General features: G+C 42.7%; 1 protein-coding gene across 1 annotated transcript; it reads left to right on the plus strand.

The window, feature by feature from the left end:
• The first annotated feature begins 5,582 nt into the window (after positions 1 to 5,582).
• ZKSCAN2 (zinc finger with KRAB and SCAN domains 2) lies at positions 5,583 to 23,698 on the plus strand. The gene is made up of 7 exons (XM_007186321.2): positions 5,583 to 6,733; positions 7,763 to 7,949; positions 10,426 to 10,517; positions 10,849 to 10,975; positions 13,683 to 14,366; positions 16,280 to 16,771; positions 19,083 to 23,698. The coding sequence occupies exons 1-7, from the start codon at positions 6,329 to 6,331 to the stop codon at positions 20,003 to 20,005; spliced, it is 2,910 nt and encodes a 969-aa protein (XP_007186383.1). The 5' UTR covers positions 5,583 to 6,328; the 3' UTR covers positions 20,006 to 23,698.
• Positions 23,699 to 24,322: the final 624 nt, after the last annotated feature.

Consider the following 24,322-nt stretch of genomic DNA (forward strand, 5'->3'; position numbering starts at 1 on the left):
TCCAAATCAGAATTAATCACTTTCCCACCACCACTCCACTCCAAAAAACAGGTCGCTACCAGTTCTCCCCACATCAAAAACTGTAGTGCCATCAACCCAAATACCCTGAAATAAAAAATCTAGGAGCCATCCTCAGTTCCTCTCTTTCTCTTATGCTCCATAACCAAGCTATTCCAAGTCCTGACAGGTCTACATTCAAAACATATGGAACACATCCACTTCTCTCCACCTTTGTTGTCTCTCCCAAGTCCAAGTCACCATCACCTTTTGCCAGAACTAAATCCAGAGACCCATATCTGGCCACACTTCCTTCGTTCTTGCCTCGCTCCAATTCACTCTCAACATCATCCAGGGTGATTTTGTTAAAGTGTACATCAGATCTTGTCACTCACTCGTTTAAAATCCTTAAATGTTCACTTCTAGAATCAATTACCATGGCCTGCAAGGCTCTCGCGACATGGTCTGGCCCCTGCCTGGCACTGCATTTCACTCTGGTCCTGTCCCTCCCCTTGCTCACTACGCTCCAGCCACACTGGTCTCCTTTCAGTTTTTAGAACACTCCACACTTTCCCGCCTTCAATGGCAAGGTCTTCATTCTCTTGCCATTTCCCCTTCCAGAAATGCTCTTAGACAAGCTGCACATCTATGGTTCCATCTCACCCTTCACACTCCAGCTCAAAAATCAAACCTCAGAGAAACCTTTCATTGATCAGCCTTTCTAAGTAACCTCTGCCTAGTTACAGTCTGTCCCATCATCCTATTTATTTTCTTCTTAGTATTTATAACAACCTGATATTATCTTGTTTACTTATGTTTCCTTGTATGTTATTTTTCTCCTTCTCCAATCTCCATCTAGAATGTAAGCTCCTTAAGGGCAAGACTCATGTATGTCTTTCACCACTGTGTCCAGTATTCAACACTTTACCTGAAACATAATTAGCTTCTATATGTGCTTAATGGATGGGTGGATGAATAGAAAAATTAATAGACCCTAGAAATCATCTTACTCAAGTTGCTGTATGCTGAGTACTCTCTCAGCATCCTCTTTCCACAGTGGATCTAGCCCAGGAGTCTGTAAGGGAGAGAACTCTCCCAAAGATACAGAGATGCCCTCACCTTCCTACAGAAATGGGCACACTTTCTATTGCCTTCATCATAAAGTCCAAATTCTCTCCAGCCTGTGTGCACAACTTCACCTTCCACCACTTCCTTGCCCCGTGCTAAGTTCACGGCACACTCAACTTCATACCATTACGTGAAAATACCAGTCATGCTCATGACCTTGCCTCTCTTTGGAATGCCTTTCTACCCCCCTCCTGCTAAACATCACTCAGCTTCCCTCTATGAAGCTTTGTCTGGTAGCCAAAGAGGTTATACTCTGTACTGTCACAGGCCTTCATGCATCCCTCCACCACCACATTTATTCTAATACACGATAATTCTATGACTAATTTTCCCCATTTTACTGTCAACACTTTGAGTAAAAGGGTTATGTCTTATGTCTCTGTCTATCCCACTAGTGCCTAGCATGGCACCTTAGAGAGAGATACAGAAAAAAAAATGTTGACTATTATATATGCATATTAAAAAATAATTTTTTTAAGAGAATTTTTCATTATTGTATTGCTCAATGGGGTGAAAAGAACTGGAACATATTAATGGTTGTTATTCTGTCAACTATCTGACCACCATTAGTGAACCAGTGGGAGAGGCAATTTTTAATTTATGAAATGGAAATTTATTTCAATTAGTTATAATGTGGTTAAGAAATCACATTTGAAAATATTTATACTATGTCTGAAATAGACACACTAATACACACATACTCAACCTTTTCACTTTTCACTTTCAGCTTGGATTTTTTTTTTAACTGAGCATAAGCATTGACAGCACTTCTTGGAACTGTTTAATGTATATTTAATGTCCACTTTTATGGTAACCCTACATTAAATCCCATTGGCCAAAAGCAAGTTATAGCTCTTCTGGTTGCTGGCCAAAGGCTGGTGGATCAGCACCATGGACAGAGGGAAATGGTGCAAAAGGTCACTCTAAGGCTACTTGTAAAATAACAGCTGTGATAGCAGATGTACTACCAAGGAGAGACTGGTGTGAATGTTCCCCTGGGGATCATGGGAAGAGCGTGACATCGAGGTTGGGGTCAACTCAGAGGATGGGGTCTTAAGAAAACAACCACTCCTCCAAGATGTCTCTGAGTAGCATGATCTGCTTCATTTATTGACCCATATCGATTTCAACAATTTTTCAACAGTTTGCTCTTCTGTTCCCAAGGTGCCAACATTTCCAAGCTGAAGTAAACATCAATACCTAACTAGAAAATATGAAGGACATTTGTTCTTTTTACCTGTCCAGCGTCTATGACCCTTTTTTCCTTTGCAAACCACCTTTCAAACAAATAAGCTGTTCTTAAAAGATGACACTAAGGAATTGCTGATGCTATGGGGAAGCGTTTGCGATTATATTGAAGTTATGTTTAAGATGGGAGTCCCTGTCTTTTAGCAGTACATTCTGACAGCTACAAATGAAATAATATGATGTCTGGGAATTGTTTTAAAATAATCCAGGATCAGGGGAGTAGACAGAGATAAAGGGAAGTCAAGTTTGGCCATGAATTGCTAATTGTTAAAGCTGGAGCATGAGAACACAAGAGTTAATTCTCTCTACTCTTTTATATGTTTGAAATTTTCCATTATACATATACGTGTGTGTGCATGTAACAGAGAGGCCACAAAAAAATAAAAATAACAATGATTCCTGAAGAATGTATAATCCTGCACCTAAGAGATAATGCAGAGCAAGCTCTAATACCCTCTACTCCAAGAGGAGCTTTAAGAAGACTAAGCTATAACTGGCCCCTGCAGGCTTGAGATTTCTGTCTCGCTCAAGATCATATGATGGACTAGGGAGTTCAGATGTCTAGGGATGTTCACTTTCTTCTGGAGCAAGATGTCTCAGGAGAGTAGTTTCTAAAAATGAAATCTTTCATGCACCTCCCCTGGCAAGAAGCAGCTGGGGGCAGCTTGCAGTTGCAGGGGCTGAGGCTGAGTGTAGAGAAGGGGTCCCTGGTTGTGATGATGGGCCCAAGGTCAACACCTAAAGTTTGGGGTCAGAACTAAAACAACAACAAAGCATTCTTTAAACATAAAATGGGCTAGATAAGTAGAGGGAGTCGAGATATGATGCCAAGTACATAGGGAGAGGAGCTAAAACATGAAGAGGGTGGACAGGCACAAAAGGAAGACATACCTAAATATTTCCTGGATTGGGGGAGGGGGTTGGGGTTTTTTTTTTCATGCAGTACCCACACCAGAAGCAAATAAGGAGCCAACACAGACACTGGTGGATAAAACAAGAAAGTGAATGTAGATGTGCTTCAAAATCTGTGGAACTGTGCACACATGGCAAGAATTACTCAGAGCTTATGGACAGCAGATGACGTTGAGTGCCTACTATGTGCAAGGCATTGCTCTAAGCACCTGGCACACAACAGTTAAATAAATAAATAAAGTCCTGCTTCATTGAGCTAACAGTCTAGATAAATGTATTTGCCAATTATTTAAAAGTGTGATAATTTCACCTGGCTTTTTCCTTTACACAGAAAAGATGGCCTCCAGCTCACTGCAATCCCCACTATTCCCCATTCCCTACTGTTTTTTAAAATAATTTTTTTAATTTATTTTTGTCTGCATTGGGTCTTCGCTGCTGCGCGAGGGCTTTCTCTAGTTGTGGCGAGTGGGGGGCTACTCTTCGTTGCGGTGCGCGGGCTTCTCATTGCCTCTAGAGCGCAGGCTCAGTAGCTGTGGCGCACGGGCTTAGTTGCTCCGTGGCACGTGGGATCTTCCCGGACCAGGGCTCGAACCCGTGTCCCCTGAATTGGCAGGCAGATTCTTAACCCCTGCGCCACCAGGGAAGTCCTCCCTACTGTCTTATACTCTTACTTCACTCAATTATGTTATCTGCCTGAGCCCTGCAGCCTTTCGAGTTTGTGACCCCTGCTCCCTAATGTCCCTGAGGTGCTTGTGACACTTGCCTCTCCTAAAAACACCAAATGGCTCAAGGAGCATATAAAAAACCCTGTTCTTAGCCGACTCAGAATCGTGGGATGCCACTTAGTCTAAAGTAACCTTGGGCGGATACATCACCTCACCGAGCTGTCGATGTCCTTAACTCTAAAACGGACGTAATCTTACCTGTTTTATAGGATTTCTGTGAGGATTAGACTTTGCCTAGTCAGCTCTTCCTCCTCCTTTGGATCTCACCCCTAGCTTTACCTCTTCAAAGAAGCTTTCCCAGACCTCCTAAGTCAACTCCCTCCAATATACACAGATTCTAGGCATCATGTACTCGTCGGCAGTACCTGCCGCAGTTACAACTGTACATTAGTTTGTAGATTATTTGATTAACACGTGCCTCTCCCACCAGACTGAAAGCTCAAAAGTGGCAAAGGATGCTGTGTTTTTTGTTTTTATCACCACCTATCACCATGTCTGGCAAAAAAAAAAAAAAAAAGGTGCTCAATAAATATTATTTTAAAGAGATCAAAGAAATGAAATAAAGGAAAGTAAGCTTGTAGACAGCTGTGTAAAGACAACCTCTGGCATGTACTAGCTGCCCAATAGATTCTCACCTAATGCCTCTTGGCTGCTAGAATTTGCATGTCAAGTTTTAACTAAGATTTTCTCTAAGAAATAAAGTTACTAAGTTTTATTTTTTAATAGTCTATCTACCCGCCAACCCCAGAACAGGGATTTTTGCTTTGCCCATTGATATAAGCCAAATGCCTAAAAGTGCCTGGCACCTAATCAGTAAAGGGATGGAGGGAGGGACGGAGGGATGGGCGGGCACAGTTCTGGGGTTTCACAGAAGTTGAGAGACTGGACAGCTCCTCCTGCCACCACCAGGAGGAAGCTGGGGCCTGGTCGGAGGAACTCTGAGCCAGAGATGACATCCTCTCCCAACAGTTTTAGCTACACCGACTTCCCCGGTGCCCGGGGCAGTAAGAGCCCCCGAGGAGAAGCGCAGCCCCCGAGGCGAAGCGCAGCCCCCGCTGCTCCGCAGGCAACTGATGGGGACATTCACAGCTGCGAACATTCACATATGCTCCCCCAAAGGAGGACCGGGGCGGCACCGTGTCCCTCCACGAGGGCCGCTGTCCCGCCGAGGGACGCCGCCTACAGCAGGCCTGCCAACACACGACCGTTCGCAGAGCGTGACGGAACCCTCCGCCAGGCAAACGAGTCCTCACACCCCGCGTCAGAAAGGACTTCGCGCCGCCTCCTCAGTAGCGCTCCTCAACCTCAGACTCTCCCCGCCTCCCAGATTCCCCGGCTGACGGAGAACGCCCCCTCCCCTTTCTCACACTGTTCCACTGTCTCTTGCAAAGTGCCTGCGGTGTGTCCATCCGCCCCGGGGAAGAGTCGTCGCACCGCTTCTCACTCCTAAAGTGTCTCAGCAGCGCGTCGCTGCGCTGCGCGCTCTCGCGAGAGTCCACCGCGCCGCCCCCTCCCCCCAGACCCTCGCCGACAAGGAAGCCTCCGCTGAACCCCGCGGCGCGCGGGCGCGAGTGGCGCATGCGTGGCCGCTGCTCCCAGCGCCCCCCGCGCAGTCCGGGAACAGAGCGGACGAGGCCGCGAGCGAGGATCCTGCAGCTGCCACCCTACGAAGCGTTGTTTGGTCCCCGCGGCTTCTCTCCCCTTAGGGACAGGACCGCTTCGCGGCTTTCCTCAGCGTGTGGAGGTTTCCTGAGGACGGCCCGGGCCACCTTGGGCCAGAAGAGCCGGGCGCTGGCCTCGGATAACGTCGGCCCCCGCCCCAGCCACCCGCAGCGGCCTGGGCGCACTGCAGTGCCCGAGCCTCGAACCCGGGGCCGGGCGGGGCCTGCGCATCCGGCCCCACCCACTCGGGGGCCTCCCCTCCCCCGGGCCCTTCCCTGGGTGTCTGACACACCCCCTCCCGGCCCGGCTGTCCGCCCCCGCCCTCCTGTCCGCGGTCCCCTTGATTTTTTCCCAGTCCTCTAGCGTTGCTCTTTCCGACATTGCACTAAAAGATGCACCCTGGAAAACCACAACGCGGGGACACATCTTGTTGGGAGAAGAGGCTGAGTTCTTGGACCTTAGGGTACATGTTCACCTTTTCAAGGGCCTAGGATAGATTTGATTAATCAGCCTGGGGTACCCTGTTCCTGCTGACACTGCCGTTTTCACTTCCCTGCCTTCCCACACTTCCAAAACCATTAGCAGGGAGCTCTCGAAGGTTTGGTTTCTTCGAGTCTCCTTTGAGCTAGACGTGAGGTTGACCCCCGGGTTAGAGCATGGCTGCATCCCTGGACCCTCAGATCGACGCGCCCCTGGAGGTTGAGGGATGCCTAATAATGAAGGTGGAAAAGGAGCCCGAGTGGGCATCGCAGCCCATTCTGGAAGGATCGGACAGCTCTGAGTCCGAGACTTTTCGCAAGTGCTTCAGGCAATTCTGTTATGAGGATGTGACCGGACCCCATGAAGCTTTCAGTAAACTCTGGGAACTTTGCTGCCGGTGGCTGAAGCCAGAAATGCGTTCCAAGGAACAGATCCTGGAGCTGCTGGTGATTGAGCAGTTTCTCACCATTTTACCCGAGAAGATTCAGGCGTGGGCACAGAAGCAGTGTCCGGAAAGTGGAGAGGAGGCGGTGGCCCTGGTAATACATTTGGAGAAAGAGACTGGAAGACTAAGACAGCAGGTGAGAGAGGATTTTCCAAATTTTTGTATTTAGCAAGAAGGGGGTGGAAAGGAAGATGGGCGAGGGATGCATTGCAGGAAATGCAAATTATGGAAGGATAAATGGTAATAATGAAAGACCTTTAAAGGGAATCTACTTAAAAGGGATCAGAATTTCATATTAAATAGAAAAAAAGCTTTGGTTGAACTATTATCTTGCAAATGACACTAAACATTATGCATCTAAGTATTTGTTTTAAATCTTTGCGTAACGTTTCCCCAAAAAATTATATGAGAGAACAGTACATTATGCTTCACAGGATTTTACTTTTGTAGCTTGATCCTAAAGAGGGCTATTCTGCCCTGCCCCCCACCCAAAAAGAAAAGGAAAGAAAGGACTTCATCAGTTACTCCAGGGCCTCTTGTCATCCTTTAATATTCCAATCCGTGCCTTCTGAAGTGCCCTCAGTGTCTTCATCCTTGTCACTCTTCTCCATTTTAATTGCTGATCCTTATTTGTCAGTGGCTTTGCATGCTCTTCTAATTGTTTTTCATCAGCCCTTTCAGTAACCTCATGAAATCCTGCAAGATTTGCACTTTCACCTTGCACAGGATTTGTGTAAAGATCTGACTATTAGCAAGTTGCTATGTTGGTCAGAAATAGACACTAGATGTCGAGATTAATTTTCTAAGTTTTCAGTTCACTAGTGAATTAATTAGTGTTCTGAGAACTTTCACTTCTCTGTGAACCTAATAGATATGAGGACTCAAATAATGTCTAGTCTGATAACAGGGAGGCTCTGTATTTCACTCCTAACAGATTTTCCCCCTCTGTATACTAATAAAGAGCACTCTCCTATTCCCTTATGCCCAGACTTCTGGACAATACTATTAACCTGATGCCCTCAGAGGTCCCATTGGGAATGGAGTGAAATTTTCATTCCTTCTCACATCTTCTGTCCTTCTTTGATATCTTTCTTGGGGGAATTTGGCCCTGATCTAGCCCTCTTTAACTCCCTTTTTCCATTATGGCACTGACTTTATTTCCCAGGTTAGCAGTCCTATGCACTCAGAGAAGCAAGCCTCACTTGGAGCAGCATGGGAGGTGGCAGACTTTCAGCCAGAGCAGGTGGAGACCCAGCCCAGGGTGATGTCTCTGGAGGGAGCTGAAAGCCTCCACTCAGGACACCAGGAGCAGCTGAACCAAAAGAGAGAGCTTCGGCCCTTACCCAAGAATGGTAAGAACTCAGAGCATGCCCAGTGCAGAGACCATGGCAGATTTGTTTTGTAGCCCTAACACTGTGACTTGTTCAGTGTAGGGTCCCCTCAATACATATTTGAGAGTAAATTGAATATTGGGGAGAAAGACTTCATTGGCTTCAAGAATTGGGAATATGTGTGACATAAGTAAAAGGGATCTTAAAGATGGAATCTGAGAAAACATAGATTGCCCAGACTGGCCTTAAGGTCTCATAGGGTCATTTAAGAATCTCCACTCTACCATCAGCTTGTGGTTTTTAGTCCTGCTGCATGTATAAGTGTGTGTGTTCTTGGCTGACTATAAGCAACTTGGAAAAACTGTTTGGAAGAAGAAATGAGATTTTTTTTCAAAAAGTGACTGACAGTAAGGCATCACAGAAGTGGTATATGAGAGGGATAAACAATAAGACTTCATAGAGAAGAGACAACTGGTGTTCATATCTGCCCTAGACGTTAATGAATCAAGTCAAATACAAGGAAATGAAGACCCTGTCCTTCCCAGTCCACAGTGATCTCTCCATCCTCTGCAGCATGATGTCAGGCTTAAAGAGAGGAGTGGAAAGATCACTGAACCTATAGTAAAAAGACATGGGTTTATATCCTTTCTCTGCCCCCTCCCTGTGTTATCTCGGGCAAGTAATATTAATTAATTAATCTCTGTGTATTAATGTATAGAGATTAAGAGATTAGGCTTTAGAGGTAGACAGTATGCGTTCAAAACCTAGCTCTGCCATTCTTTATCTGTGTGGTCTTGGTCAAGTTACTAAACTTCTCAAACTTTCCATTCTGTCATCTGTAAAAGGAAAATACTAAGGTTGTTAGCGTAGATTAAAGGAGGCATTGTAAAAGGGTCAGTGCATAATAGTGCTCAATAAATGTTAGTTTCCTTACTCCCATAATGGCATGATTATTTTTAAACTTCAAATCTGTCTGACTTACAGAACCCCTCATCAAGAGGCAAGATTCACCACTTTGGACCCCACCTCCTTATCCCTCCTGAAATTCATATTATGATAGAATGCATTGCAAATATTAATGGTTTCTGGATTTTTCAGTGTTTGTTCATCAGCATCAAAGTTCCCTTGTTCACATGGATTAGATGCTGTCAGTTACTTTACCTGATAAATTCATGGTGTTTCTGGATTTTGCCATCTCAGGTGATAAGGAGTTCCTAAAGTAAGATGGTTTGTTCTGTTGAGGTCCTTACTGGGGGTATGGAGGACAGAAAATTTGAGGGATAGATATCTCAGAAAGGTGAATTCCTTCTAAAAGAAGAGATAGGATTTCAGCCATGTGTGCCTAAGGGAATAATGTATTTCCAAGGAAGTGATTCAGTTTGATTCCATAGAAAGTAGTAGATCAAGCTTTTGAGTTCTTGGTCACAGTAATATTTATTCTTAAAGTTTTCATAGATAGTGAATTCTAGAGTAGAAGTTAGACCACAGACTGCCTTATACTATATAAGCTTATATATCTTCCTTCCACCTTTCTGGGGGTATATTTGCCTGTAGTGTTCAGTACTATGTATCTGTATACGCTAACATTTTTTAGGACAGTATTCACTCATAGGGGATTAATTTGTGCCAGAGATGGCGAACTGGGAACTCACGCGCCAAATCGGATTGTTTTGTTTCACCTACAAGGAGTTTTTGGTTTGGGGGTTTTGTTTGTTTGTTTTTAGTTCTCAAGATTTAAGACTTGAGATTGTACATAAAAGTCCTGCTTTCTGGCTTCTCTTGAAAAAGTTAGAAGCTCTGGGGCTTCCCTGGTGGCACAGTGGTTAAGAATCTGCCTGCCAGTGCAGGGGACACGGGTTCCAGCCCTGGCCCGGGAGGATCCCACATGCCGCGGAGCAACTAAGCCTGTGTGCCACAACTACTGAGCCGGTGTTCTAGAGCCTGAGAGCCACAACTACTGAGCCCGTGCACCACAACTACTGAAGTCTGCATGCCTAGAGCCCGTGCTCCACAAGAGAAGCCACCACAGTGAAGAAGCCCACGCACTGCAAAGAAGAGTAGCCCCCTCTCGCTGCACCTGGCGAAAGCCCACTCACAGCAACGAAGACCCAATGCAGCCAAAGATAAAATAAATAAAATTAAAAATTAAAAAAAAAAAAGTTAGAAGCTCTGTGCCAGGGCAATAGTCTCACAATGAAGCATCAGCTGGAGCTGAACACTGGGTGTACCCTTTCAGTGGGACATGTGCTCTCCAGTTCCCCACAGTCCTTACCTCTCCCCTTTCATGATGTCCTTTACCTGCTTACTCCCTAAAAGCATTTGTGTTTGTGAGCCCTGCTTTAGGGTCCCGTGGTTTGGGGCATTGTTCTGAACTCATTGAGAAAATAACCAATTTATATTTGTCGGGTTTTTATACATGCTCATTTCATAAAAGGAGAAGCAGCATGAATAAAATGGCAGCGCCTACAACACTAATTGTTTCTTTCTCTTCTTACAGCTCGGCCTTCTCCCTGGGTTCCTCCTCCTGCTGACGAATGGAACACCATAGATCAGGAAGTAACAGCCACACGAGTTCCTGCTGGGTCCCAGGTAAATTGTAATTGTTCTCTCTAGCCTAACTTCCTAGGATATTCAGTCACAATGATTTCCTCAAACTTTTATACTCCCTCCAAGAGACTTTTTCCCCCTTGCTCCTTTTCCAGAAGAGACTGCACCCAGCCATCTGAGTAATGGGACTCCTTGCTGGATCATCTCTCTTATGATTCTTTATAGTACCTTCTGCTTCATTTGGCACATAATATACACTTGGTTCTTTGATTTTAATTTTTATTTAGGGACTTTCTGTGCTTCATCCATGATCATTCATCCTTCAAAAACCCATGTGGTTATCTTGGTAGTCATTACTGTTAGTGTGTTACAGGGACCAGTGAAAGATGTCCACATGGCAAGAGCTTTTTCCTACAAAAAGAGTGTGCGTCAGATTCCTGCTCACAGAGACCTCTACCGGGATATTAGAAAGGAGAGTATTGGGAACATGGTCTCCCTGGGTAAGGATTCTATCCCTTTTCAAATAAAAGATTTGGGGATTTCTAAAATATTCACTTCTACCGATGATAAAATAGTTATAAATGTTATCACTTTAAGGACCTCCATGGGTTGTCTAGTCATTTCTGTGCTCTAGCATACCATGTTCTCATACCTCACTCATTCCTTTCTTCCAATTTATATTATAGATTTTTATATATTCTTATAATTTAGTGATTAAAACATTGGAGAGATTTATATATGATTGTCATATTATTGAAATATAAACTTATCTACATCCACTAGACTAAAAATTCTGTAAAGTCATAAGGTCTTTTTAGGATTTGTTTTTGTTTAAACCATAGTAACCCCAACAGTGTGCACAGAGCCTGACATATGGGTGGTGCCCAGCAAATATTCAGTGAGTGGATGGAAATCGTATAAACAGAAGAAAAAAAGTAATTTCAGTACAACAACCTTGATAGCGTGTTGTGAATTTTTTAAATAGCACAAATTTTTACAGGCACACATAACCACTGAAGTGTAATTTTACAAGCAAACTTTTGAAGAGCTATATCATCTGCTTTAACAATAGGGCTAAATATGGTTCATTCATATGTAAGCTACAAGTCAGAGATTACTTATGAATAAAATTATAGGCCTAAAATGTGCACCAATACACACTATAGATACTATAAACCTTTGTTGTCTAATAGAGTAGCCACTAGCTTCACGTGGCTATTTAAATTTAAATTTATAAAATTAATTAAAATTAAATAAAGTTTAAAATTCAGTTCCTCAGTGGCAGTAGCTACATTTAAGGTATTCAATAGCTGTATTGGACAGCACAGTTACAGAACATCATCATCAAAGAAAGTTCTGTTGGGCAACAATACATACAGACCCTGAAGTACAGAGATTACAAAATAGGCCGTGTCAAACTGAATGAATAAAGATAAACTGACAATTGTTTATAATCAGAAAGTAATTAAAGCAGTTTAAAAAAATGATCAACTTAAGATGACACTGATGACACACCAGCAACAAAGCACTCTTCCCAAAACAGCAGGACCCTTGATTTTATTTTATTTTTATTATTATTATTATTTTTTAATTTTTTGGTCACACCATGCAGCATGTGGGATCTTAGTTCCCCGAACAGGGATCAAACTTGCGCCCCCTGCGGTGGAAATGCAGAGTCTTAACCACTGGACCGCCAGGGAAGTCCCAGGACCCTTGATTTTAACTTTTACTTAGGGTCTCTGCACTTCATCACTGATCATTCATCCTTCAAAGACCCATGTGGTTATCTTGGTAGTCATTGCTGTTAGTGTTGTTACAGGAGCCAGTGAAAGATGGCCACATGGCAAGTTGCCTACACAATAGCTGTTTCCTAGTGTCGCCTTGGATCACACAGCATCCAGACCTAGTAAAATGATGAATTAGAGGTTTTAGTAAAATCTGCCATGAGTGGGTTAGAGACCATACTATGGACATTCAGATTTAGCCCAGTGCCTCCATGTATAATAATTACATATGGAAAGGCCCAGGCCCAGAGACACCTGGCTCGGTCTTTTATCATAGATTATAAACTAAAGGCTTATGAGTCTAGCCTACAAACATATTTGGGCCTTGCACAGAGTTTTAATTTAAAATTAGTTTATAAATCTGGATTTCCAGTATCTCTTAAAAAAATCAAACGTCAGGCACAACGGGCCCACCTTCTCTCATAGCAGCCATTGACCACAGCTGAGTGGAGGAGCTCATGCTAAAATGCCAGGGCTCTCACTCCAGCCACCTCACTCCTTTACTTTGCCTGCCTGTTCCTTGTAGATGTTTGAACTTTCACTGTCCCTACACTTACTTCTCTCATGTGAAAGTGAAGAGCAAATCTCCATCCCCAGGGTTCTTTCAGCAAGGATTTGATTTGATGCTGCCTCCCTAGGGGAATTCCGTGAAGCTCCTATGTGTGTTTTCTATAGAAGGAAACTAAATGTTATTACATACTTATTAGGCATTGGACACTTTACAGATGATCCTTTATTTAATATTCCCAGCACCTTGTTGAATAGATTATATTATTTCCTAGGAAACTGAGGCTCAGAGAGATTAAGAAACTTCCCCTGGTCAGAAAGTAAAGTAAGTGGTGGAGCTAGGATTCCAATTTAAGACATGTTGATCTCCACCGTATTGTAAAGTAAAAAATTCAAGTTACTTTCCTATTCTTACGTCTCTTTCCCATTAACTTCACCAGAATGTCTCCAAAAGTTCTTGACTTCTCATCTCCCATAGCCCCAGTGTGTGTATGTGTGTGTTCAGTGGGGGAGTGAGGGGATGTGGGGAGCAGGTGTAAGCACACTTTATAAGTAACGAATACTGGCTCATAGGAGCACGCTCTGAACCTAACACAATGTTAGACACTGAGAGGGAATTGAAGGTAATGAAATATGTGTTTCTTACCCTTAAAAGTTTTCCTTTAAGAACTAGCTGGGGAAGGAAGTGGTACATATATGAGAAGGGAAACGGTAGTCTAAGTAGATGATTGTGCCAAATAACTCGTGTAAGAAACTAGTGTGCATGATCGTGGTTGAGGAAGACTTTAGAGAAGGAACTGAACAAGACCTTTAAAGGATAGGTGTGAACAAGTGTTCCAGGAGAGCATACTACAGCAGGAGATGGGGGCATGCAGTGATGATCTCTCTAGCATGAAATATGTTTCTCTTACTCTAGGAAACACAGTGTCTACAGCTAACAAGATGGCACAGTTGGAGCAAAGAAAGGAGCCATGGACAATAGGTCTGCAATCCCCTAATAAGAGGAATGTCCTACGCAGCAACTATATCAAGGAAAAGTCAGTTCATGCTATTCAGACCCCTGCAAGGAATGCAGGGAAAACACGGAGAGAGCAGCAGCAGTGGGGGTTGGAAGATGAAAAAATAGCAGGCGTGCATTGGAGTTACGAGGAAACTAAGACTTTTCTTGCAATTCTCAAAGAGTCTCGCTTTTATGAAACACTTCAGGCCTGTCCCCGAAACAGCCAAGTATATGGTGCTGTAGCTGAATGGTTGCGAGAATGTGGCTTCCTCCGAACACCAGAGCAGTGTCGGACCAAGTTCAAAAGTCTACAGAAGAGTTATCGAAAAGTGAGAAATGGCCATGTGCTAGAACCCTGTGCCTTCTTTGAGGACATGGATGCTTTGTTGAACCCTGCAGCTCATACTTCATCCATGGATAAGCCGAAGGAGATTCTGTCTCTCCCCAGACTAAAGAGAATTGGTATCAGTGCTAAAGAACAGATCACTTTAGTGGAGGAGGAAGAAGCTGCAGAAGAATCTGATGGTGATGAAATGGGTGTTGAGTTTATCCAGAAGTCTGAGCTTCGTGGTGCTCCTGTATTATTTCAAAATCTGAGTGGTAAGAATGGTGCTTTTTTTTTTTCTGGTTTGAAAATGGATGATGTGGTCTTGTGGAAAAAGGAGTAGACCAGAAGTGACCAAACCCAGGGAATTCTGTCACGCACACCTTGCCACTCATCACTGTAATTGGCCATGTAACTGAAAGTACTCCCAGGTGTTTTGTTACCCCCAGTGCAGTCTGAGTAACAGCCATGAAGGGTTCTTTTTTGGGTTAGAGCACAGCATGAATTTTGAGTATTTGGGGTCTGTGGAAGGAAGACAAATGGAGTCCAAGGTTCTAAGGATCTAACATTATCTGAGAATTGTTATAATGCAGTCAATTGTATTAGATTGTAACAGTCAAGGATACATTATTATACTCTCAAGGATAGTCCATAAAGGAATGTGTAACTAACAACAACAAAAAAAAGAATTAAAAAAAAAAAATTCAAAGAGAAGACAAGAAAGGGGAAGAAGAATCACAAAGTAGATGCATTAAATGGAAAAAAATCAGTAAGATGATAGATGTAAATCCAAATATATCATTAATTACAAATTTAAAAGTCTAAGATTATCAGATATAGTTTTTAAAACTATACTGCTTACAAGAGATACATCTTTTTTTTTTTTTTTTTGGAGCAGAGAAAGGCTTATTGCAGTGCCAAAGCAAGGAGAACGGGTGGCTCATGCTCAAAAACCCAGAACCACAAGAGATACATCTTAAACGTAACACAGAGATATTGAAATTAAAAGGATAAAAAAAGATACTATGCAAAAGAAAGATGGTGTTGAAATTTGGGGCCTGGGACATGCAGAACTAAACCACCAGTTAGTAGCTATGTGACGGCTGACATATCATATAACGACTTTGAGCTTCAATTTTCTGTCTAAAATATGGCTAAGAATATGAGGGTAGTTGTTAGTGTTAAATGAGATAATGTAGATGAAGGCATTCTGCAGATGCTAAAATGCAATAAAACATTGCCTGGTGTCACAGTTATTAGTAATGTTTCTGTACTCCACTTTATGAAAAGATGATAATTTCTTAGGTAGAATGGAAAAATAAACCAGGCTGGGAGATCTGAGACTGTACTCATGACTGTACCTATTCAAAACAAACAGATCTCAGGAAAAAGATGGGAAAATGCATTATACAGGTATTCATCATTCTGGAAATCCATAGACATGAGGGTAGGAAGGTTTCAAATATGGAATCCAATGATATGACTGAAAGAGACCACCCAGTAAGGTAGAGGACAGAAAAGACTTTCCTGCTACAGATTATAAAACACCCAAAAAGCATGTTTAACAAACTGTCTTCAGACATATTCTGAAAAGCTTAATTCTGCTATAAAAGCAGGACATCTGCCTGTCTTACGGATGGTTTCATCTCTCAAAGTAGAGGACTCAGTAACATCAAAAACTACTCTGGACATAGTTCTGCTGTTCGAAGAAGACGGGCTAAAGAAATGATAGGGAATTTGGGGGAAAAGTTCCTGCTGGGTGTCCTAGCCCATTATTCCTAACAATTTTTAAAAGACAGACAGCTAAATCCTTAATAACCATAGCAATGGCAGATTTGGGGCGCTGCATTTTTATTCTACCAAGTAAACTTTGAGATCAGTTCATCAATTTTAATTTTAAAATCCTATTGGGATTTTGACTTTATAGATTCATTTGACAATTGATATCTGTACAACTTGAATATTCCTATCCAGAAACATAGTGTCTCTCCATTCTTTCTAGTTCTTTTATGTCTTTCAATATAATATTATAGTTATTTTATATAGACCTTCTCATTTCTTGCAAAGGTTATTCCCAGGCATATAATAGTTCCAGGCAATGAGATTTGTTTTCTTGTACTTCTTATATTTTGTAATGTATAGAGGCTTCAGACACCTTGTATCTTTGAACTTTATCCTTGAATGGCAGGTGTGCACTGGGGCTACGAGGAAACCAAGACTTTCCTTGACATCCTCCGTGAGACTCGGTTTTATGAAGCACTGCAAGCCTGTCATCGGAAGAGCAAGTTGTACGGGGCCGTGGCTGAACAGCTGCGAGAGTGCGGCTTCCTCCGGACACCGGAACAGTGCCGGACCAAGTTCAAAAGCCTTCAGAAGAGTTACCGCAAAGTGAAAAATGGTCACGTGCTAGAGTCCTGTGCATTCTACAAGGAGATGGATGCCCTGATTAACTCTCGGGCATCTGCCTCTCCCACCAGCACCCCAGAGGAAGCCCCGTCACCCTCAAGTCAAGAAAGAGAGGACATTGAGATTGACCCCCAGGAACCTACGGGCTGGGAACCTGAGGAGGACTCACAGGAGGCAATAGTTGAAGATTCCAGCAGTGAGAGACTGAGCGAGGAGGAAATTGTACAGGAGCCAGAATTCCAGGGACCTCCAGGTTTACTGCAAAGCCCGAGTGGTAAGGATCATGAGGGGCTATGGTCTAAAGAAGGAGGAAGTGGGATTTACTGACAGATCAGAAGAGCTGGCACATGGCTCATGAATGTCTGTTCATTAAGCAGATATTCGTGTGTCCTGTGCCATTTGAGGAGAAGGGGGAGGTATCGAAGAATAAAACAGAGGCCCTGTTCTTATGGTGCTTCTGTTCAAGGGAGGAACTTGGACTCTCGTGATTTGGTTTTTGGGATCTCAGCCTCGGTTTTTGTGTGTATGGGGCAGATAATGTTTAATATCTCCTAGAAATATTGTGGGGAAGAAGAACTTGGAATTATACTTGAGAAAAACTCAGATCAGGGAGGTGTGTCAGTAAGCTCAAAACAGAAATGTCTCAGTTATGTGTGATGTGCATGAGAAAAAGGATAGGCAGAGACAAAAAGACTTTATTCTGGTACTGAGCTCCACCAGCGGGTTTCCCGCTGACCGCTGGATGCCCTCACAGGCACCTCACCAGCAGCCCAGGCTTAAAATTTTCAAAATTAAAATCAGCATCTTCCTTCCCACACTATGGCTCTTCCCTGTGTCCTCCCACAGGTCATCCAGACTTAAAAGATAGAGATTTTTTTGATGCCTTCTGTCTCATTGCTTACATCCAGGCAGATGATATGTTTTTTCAGCTGTTGTAGAACTTCCATCTGCCCCCCTCTTTAGTTACCATAACCATTACCCTAGTTTAGCGTTTCTCTGTCTCTTGCCTAAACTATTGTAAAAGTCTCCAAACCAGTTTTCTCCATTAGACTTGTATTAAGGTTCCACAACCATCCTTAATCTGAGCTTGTCTTTCTAACCTTACCTGTTATTATTTTCCTTCCTGTACTCTATGCTTATTCAAAACAAACATTAGAAAAGGAAGTTCACACATATGCTCTCTGGTAGTATTTATACTACAGGAATACAGGAATTTGTATTTGTATGGGAATGAAAGCTGAAATTATTAACTCTGTAACTGGAACTGTTAAAGTTGATAACTTTGGAAACAAAGTCCTTCTCTTGTGAATCTTGTTTTTTAAGGTGAGCTCCAGACCTGTCATCAAATTATCAGGCTCTGTCTGAGGCAACTACTAGGCTGTAACTTCCTCCAAATCCCGGAACAATGTTTGACTCAATCAGAGTGCTTCAGAATATGACATTGTTAGGGCTTTTGACCTAAGTCAGTGGATTCATTGATGGCTGTCCTCCTCTTCCAACCCAGGGCACAGCCACCCCACTTGGGACTGAGGGATGTTGGCAGTTTCAGCTCAATATGTGGAAGGAAAGTAACATTGAAATTAGCAAGTAGAAACAAGACAGTACAACAAAATGCATAAGAAGAAGGGTTTGAGAATCAAGCAAACCTGGATTGGGCCTAAGTTACACAGTTTGTGAACTATTTATGGATCAAATAATACGATGTCTGAATTTACTTCAAAATAATCCGGGTAGCGGGAGCAGAGAGTGTGTGGGAATAGAGGTGAAACAAGATTAGCCAGGAGTAGATCATTGGGTAAGTGGTTCATGGAAGTTCAGTTTATGTACTGTTCTCTACTTTTCTGTGTTTAAATTTTCCATAATAAAAAGTTAATACAAAAACCACACAGTTAATAAGTGACCAGGATGGAATCATACCAGAGCTGTCTGATTCCAAAGCCTGTGTCTTCACCACATCATGCTCTCTGTTCAGAAAACTTCTCGGGAAAGCTGGGATCCAAGATGTACTGTGGGATGTAGATGAAAGAGTGAGGAGAAGATAATTCTGGTTTGTCGAGCAGTGAGAATTAAGATTTGAGTTAGTGTGGTCTGTGTGTGAGACTGCCAGAAAAACAAAGTGACAGCAACATTTGAGAAGAAAGAAATACTCTTGGATAGAATATGACTAGAGGTTGATGAGCTTAGAAGTCCACTGAGGAATTTGGACTTGATCATTAGAATCTAAACACTAATGAAGTGTAGTGTACTTTGATATAGATGAGAAATTTTGAAAGCAGGATGAATTGTACTGGAATTTCAGGGAGATAAACTAAGTTGCTCCCATGTTAATCAGGATACAGATTGGGGATAATGGCTTGGATTGGATTATAATTCAATTCTGAAAACATTTCCAAAGGCCTACTTTGTGCTGGGTATTATTGGCTATTCGTGGAACTGAAAGAAAATAAGGCCCAGTGAATCAGGAAAGAGTCCCCCACACCTGAGGCCAGTGAAGCACACAGGGATCCTAACAGACAAGGCCTGTAGGCCATGTTGTTTATGTTGATACATGACTGGTCTGAAATTTTTATTGTCTTTTTTTTCAGATTTTGAAATTGGAAGTAGTATCAAGGAGGATGCAACACAGGTAATATATAAGGACATGGAGCAGCATAGGGCATTAATAGAAAAGTCTAAAAGGGTTGTTTCTCAGAATGCTGATCCAGGTAAATATTGTAAAAGGGAATGCATCTCAGGAAGACAATGGGAAAACCTTCAAGGAGTCAGACAGGGAAAACTGATGCCTCAGCCTAGAGATTTAGGGAAAGCTGTCATGCATCAGAGGCCTTTCATGGGGAAAAGGCCCTACCGACTTCTCAAATATGGAGAAAGCTTTGGAAGGAGTGCTCGCCTCATGTGCCGGATGACCCACCAGAAGGAAAATCCTTATAAGTGTAGTGTCTGTGGGAAGTGCTTTGGTAGAAGCAGGAGTCTAATCAGACACCAAAGAATCCACACAGGAGAAAAACCTTTTAAATGTCTTGACTGCGGGAAAAGCTTTAACGACTCCTCAAACTTCGGTGCCCACCAGAGAATCCACACAGGAGAGAAGCCCTACAGATGTGGAGAGTGTGGGAAATGCTTCAGTCAGAGCTCGAGTCTCATTATACATCAGAGAACCCACACTGGAGAGAAGCCCTACCAGTGTGGAGAGTGTGGGAAAAGCTTTACCAACAGTTCTCATTTCAGTGCCCACAGGAGAGTCCACACTGGTGAGAATCCCTACAAATGTGTGGATTGTGAGAAGAGTTTCAATAACTGTACGAGATTTCGAGAACATCGGCGAGTACACACTGGAGAGAAGCCCTACGGGTGCGTCCAGTGTGGCAAACGTTTCAGTAAGAGTTCTGTTCTTACTAAACATCGGGAGGTTCATGTGAGAGAAAAGCTTCTGCCATACCCTCCAGCGCTCTATGCCCCAGAGAACCCACACAAGGGAAAGACTGATGAATTCAGGCAAACTGTTTGATGACGATCTCTTCTCTTCCTAAATGTCCCCTTAGCCATTTTACCCTAATCTCACTCTTGGAAGCAATCTTTCTTTTCTTAGCTATAAAGTGTAATTCCCAAGATAAGGCTGAGAATATAAAGACTTGGATCCTGTCCTCACCTCTGCCTCTAACTTGATCAGTCTGTTCCTCTCCTTCTATGTGTCTCAACTTTTCTTTTAATAAAGTGAAGAAGATACAGTGTCTGAGTGCAGAATGGAATTCTCTTCAGTATGTCAAGGCCACTGCTATGGGATCGCTAAACCCAGCAACATCCAAGATCCTTCAGTGTATGGGAGAGTTGTTATCAAGGAGATAAAAAAATGCTCAAAGTTTTTTTCATTCTCTACCACATGCGATCCCGGATGCAACTTGATCACAGAGTTTCCTGTTTGGGTAGAACTTTCAGGAGCCTGATGAGAACTACATCAGATCCATCTTGGTTTTGAAGATATTCACAAAAGGAGAGTGAAGATTTTATAGTTTCCGCCAGAAGTCAGTTGCAGTGTACCTTTTTTTGTGTCAAGAAGTTGATCTAAATAGCTAAGGTAGAATCCCTGTATTGTCACTGAAATAATGCCTTGCCCTCCATAGAGATGAGAAGCAACTGATCACCCATCGTCCTTTGTAGACTAACCTTTTCTGTACCTGAAGACTGAAAGCCTCTTGGCTGCTGTTTCTCCAGCCTATAAGTAATCCAGTCCCTGTTACCGTTTCTCCTAAGTCCTACACTTACCTCTTAATTGTTCTGGGTGCCCTTGTCTGACTCTTCTGAGCTATCATGCCCTCCTCAGATTGAATAGCGTGCATGCTCATGGTATGTCTCATTAAAGTAGAATTTCAGACACATTCTAGTTCTGAATGTGTGACTTCTCTGGTTTTTATCTAGAATATGACTGATATGTTGGCATATTTTATGCCTCCCAACCCCACACTTCAGTATAATATTGTATAATCTTAGATAGTTTTCTGAAACTCTAAGGAGATAGGGAAAGAAGCGAGGTAGAGACCTGAAACATTCAATATTTATAAGATCAGTTGGACTCCTTAGACCTGCTTTAGATCAGATCGCCATCTTGGTCCAGACCAGCACTCCAGAGCTGCTTGTTAAGTTTACCATTCTCTTTTCTGAGGCTCCTAGTCCCTGTTCACGTGGTCATAAACCTCTCTGTAGAACCCTGAGTAATTTATGCAGCTCTATACCTCACTGAGTGAAGGTGGAAATATTTACTGAAACTTCCAGTCTGGAACACTTTTCGCTTTCCACATTTACCAGTTGGTCTGAAAGATGTCTTTGACAACCCCCAGCACTGGCCCGATAAATATTGAAGGAAGGGTTCAGATGGGGAGATAGTTCACTTATGGACGTTGCAAACCAGGGATTTGGTCATCCAAAGCTGTTAACTCCAGGATGAGGCCAGTGGCATTTATACCCTTAAGATGAAGGTAACCTCGGGGGGCTTTGCTTTGGGGAGGGAGAAGTCATAAAGTTTAGTGGAAAGATAACCAACCAGAGTCAGGGCTGTAGATCATTTTTTTGATCTTATCTCTCCTTTGTCAGATGCTCTCTTATTTGAAGACATCTGAGTATGTTTGAATCTTTTGAAACTTGTTCAACAAAGTACCAAGGAGGGTAGGCAGTGTAGAAAGAAATCCAACTTACGGTGCCAGAATCGGGTGTGGCCTGTTGGAAGGCAGGTGACTCAGGTAAACATTGATAAATGTTTCGTACATTCGTTAGGAATGTTAGGGTTGTTCACATCTCTGTAGGTTGATTTCCTCTGTGCTGTCTGAATTATAGACTTCTAATGGTAAGTGCAGTTTCATGTTGGTAGTGTGCCTAGCACAGTGAGGTGTGTGTGGTGCCAGTGGGCGTGTGCTTGTATCGTGTCGATGTTCTGGAATTCTAACTCTAAAGACGATGCACATTAATAGAAATCACCACTTAGTAATAGGTACGCAGGATTGATCATTATATCGAAGCATGATTCAGGAAAGTAGATGATTTACTCATAAATATTTATTAAGCACTGTTATGTGTAAGGCTATGTTCTAGGCACAGTGAGGGATATGAAATGAAAAAAGGCATGGTGTCTGTGCTCAAGGAACTTGCAATATGATGGAAGAAGTATTACAGCAAAAGGTAATGTCAATTATGTTCATGTCAATTACGGAACATAATTAGTTTCTTAATGAAAAAATCACCTTCACTTGCAAAAAGAGTTTTTCTAATTGCCTAAAATCATATTTTCTACCTCTGTCGCTTCAGTTTCCCCAGTGGCAGGAAAGGCTCAAGAACCATTCCTTCTCCAGTGGAATAAACTGATTCTGTCTGTCATATGTCTGGGATCAAGCTAAGGTGAAATTTGGGTTCCCTTACCTTTTCCCAGTTGTAAGTGGACTATTTGAACTTGTATTAAATTAGCTTACTGGACTTTGCTTCTGACGAAATAGAAAGTTCTACCCACCATCTTAGACCAAGGCAGTTTGTGTTTTATCTTTTTTAAGGTGGAGCATGAAAGTCAAAATGAACAGTCATACTCTGATTACTGTGTCTCATTTCACATAAATTGCCTTTATGAAGATCCGTAGGAGAAGGTTTCTTCCTAGGTCTCAGTACCAGAGAAAGCTCTGATCCTAAAGCAAAAAAAAAAAAAAAATCTACCTTACAAACACTGATTTTTTTTTTTTTTTTTTTTTTTTACAACTTACTGCTTTTCTTTCTTCTGGCTGCTGGAACAAAGAAACTTACAAAAACAGAACTTAAAACTCACCTCAACCAACTACTTAAACCTATATTTATCTAATACTGTATTTTTTCTTTAAAAATTACCCCAAATCCTATTTTTTTAAAGTGGTGCAAACAAGTAGGCATTTTATTCTCTGACCTCTTACCCAAGGCACTTTGGAACCTGGTTGTATCCCTTTGTAGGCTTATTTTGTTACTTCCACAAATGCCGTGATTCTTACAGGCATTTTTATTATACACATACAACCTAGTTTATTCATCTGGAAGGAAACCTTAGTTTTTTAGAGGAAAACTTCACAATATGCTTAAACAGTTCAGGGCAGCCTGCACATAGAATGAGCCTTAGACCAGAAGCCAAAAGACAAGTTTCATTCTTGTCACTACCACTTTGAGTGTTGCTGGACAAATCAGCGTCTCTCTGGGCCTGATATCCTTATCTGAAGAGAAGTTGAGCAAGATTGCCAAGACCGCTCCGGCTCTGATGTTTTGTGAGGCTATGGGGCATCATGTAGAGAGGAAGAGATAATAAGACCAGGCCACTGCCCTGGCTCACCACCACAGGCAGCATTTTGGGCCGCACTGAGTCCACCCCATACTTTAACAAGAGGATGCTGTGAGCAGTCTGGGAGCTTGCTCGGTGAGGAGAAAGGACAAATCGCTCATGTTCAACCGCAGGCAGCCCCTGAGTCACCTCGATAGGCAGTGGCAGGTAGCTGCAGTGGAGAAAGCCTATTTTGTGAGCTCTGGTGCCCAGTGACAGACACAATTCAACTCTGAGGGAGCTGGGGAAGCCCCCAATGCAAGGAGCGTCTGAGTGACTTGTGTAGTGATAAGCCTTTACCTCTGAATGCATTCAAGGATAAATGTATGTCTACTCATTGTTTTGTATTAATGTTCACTTAGATGTCTTCTTGAAAACGTGTATGTGAAATAAATGTCTAAAATAAATGACTCCCATTGGTTTTTGCCATAATTTGAAGGCTGTCTTCTATTAAGGAAAAAGAGAACTTATCCAAGGGATAATAAAAGCTGATCCTCATAGCTCAAGAGAATTTCAGTTTCTTTCCAGCCCACTGTTCTCCCCGCAGCTAGCAGGGATCTCTTGGGAGTCCACAGCTCTTCCTGTGCTGCAGTCCTCTGATAGTTGTCACTGCCATTGTCCCAGAAAATGTTTGGCTCTAATTCTAGAGTGGAGTTAGTCTTGGAGGCACGCACTGCATGTGTTCTTGGAGGGGCACTCAGCCACAGCCTCTGCTGCTGGAACAAGTCTTGACATGATTTCCCCAGGTACGGTGGTGCCTTTGGTTTACTATTTGATTTAAAGAGTCCCAGTGGCTTCCACCTAGCCCTTCTTCCCATAACAACTCCACCTCCATGGGTCATAGAGTCAGTGTAGAGATTTTGTCACTTGCCGAGGATGTATTTCCAACTATACTCTTAGAAACTGTAAGAAGAACCATAGGATGGATTTAGAGCCAGTTCACCTAGACCTGAGGTAGATTCCAGACAAAGTGTATCTCTCACCTGGACTTTATAAGCAGCCAACTGC

The sequence above is a fragment of the Balaenoptera acutorostrata genome, chromosome 15 (assembly GCF_949987535.1).
Source record: "Balaenoptera acutorostrata chromosome 15, mBalAcu1.1, whole genome shotgun sequence".
Lineage (NCBI taxonomy): Eukaryota > Metazoa > Chordata > Mammalia > Artiodactyla > Balaenopteridae > Balaenoptera > Balaenoptera acutorostrata.

What these genes read in the sequence shown, in the direction of transcription:
- ZKSCAN2 (XM_007186321.2), top strand. Translation starts at nt 6,329, where the DNA reads ATGGCTGCATCCCTGGACCCTCAGATCGACGCGCCCCTGGAGGTTGAG. An exon ending in ATTATTTCAAAATCTGAGTG is followed by an intron (nt 14,367 to 16,279) that starts GTAAGAATGGTG and finishes CTTGAATGGCAG; the next exon opens with GTGTGCACTGGGGCTACGAG. An exon ending in TTTACTGCAAAGCCCGAGTG is followed by an intron (nt 16,772 to 19,082) that starts GTAAGGATCATG and finishes CTTTTTTTTCAG; the next exon opens with ATTTTGAAATTGGAAGTAGT.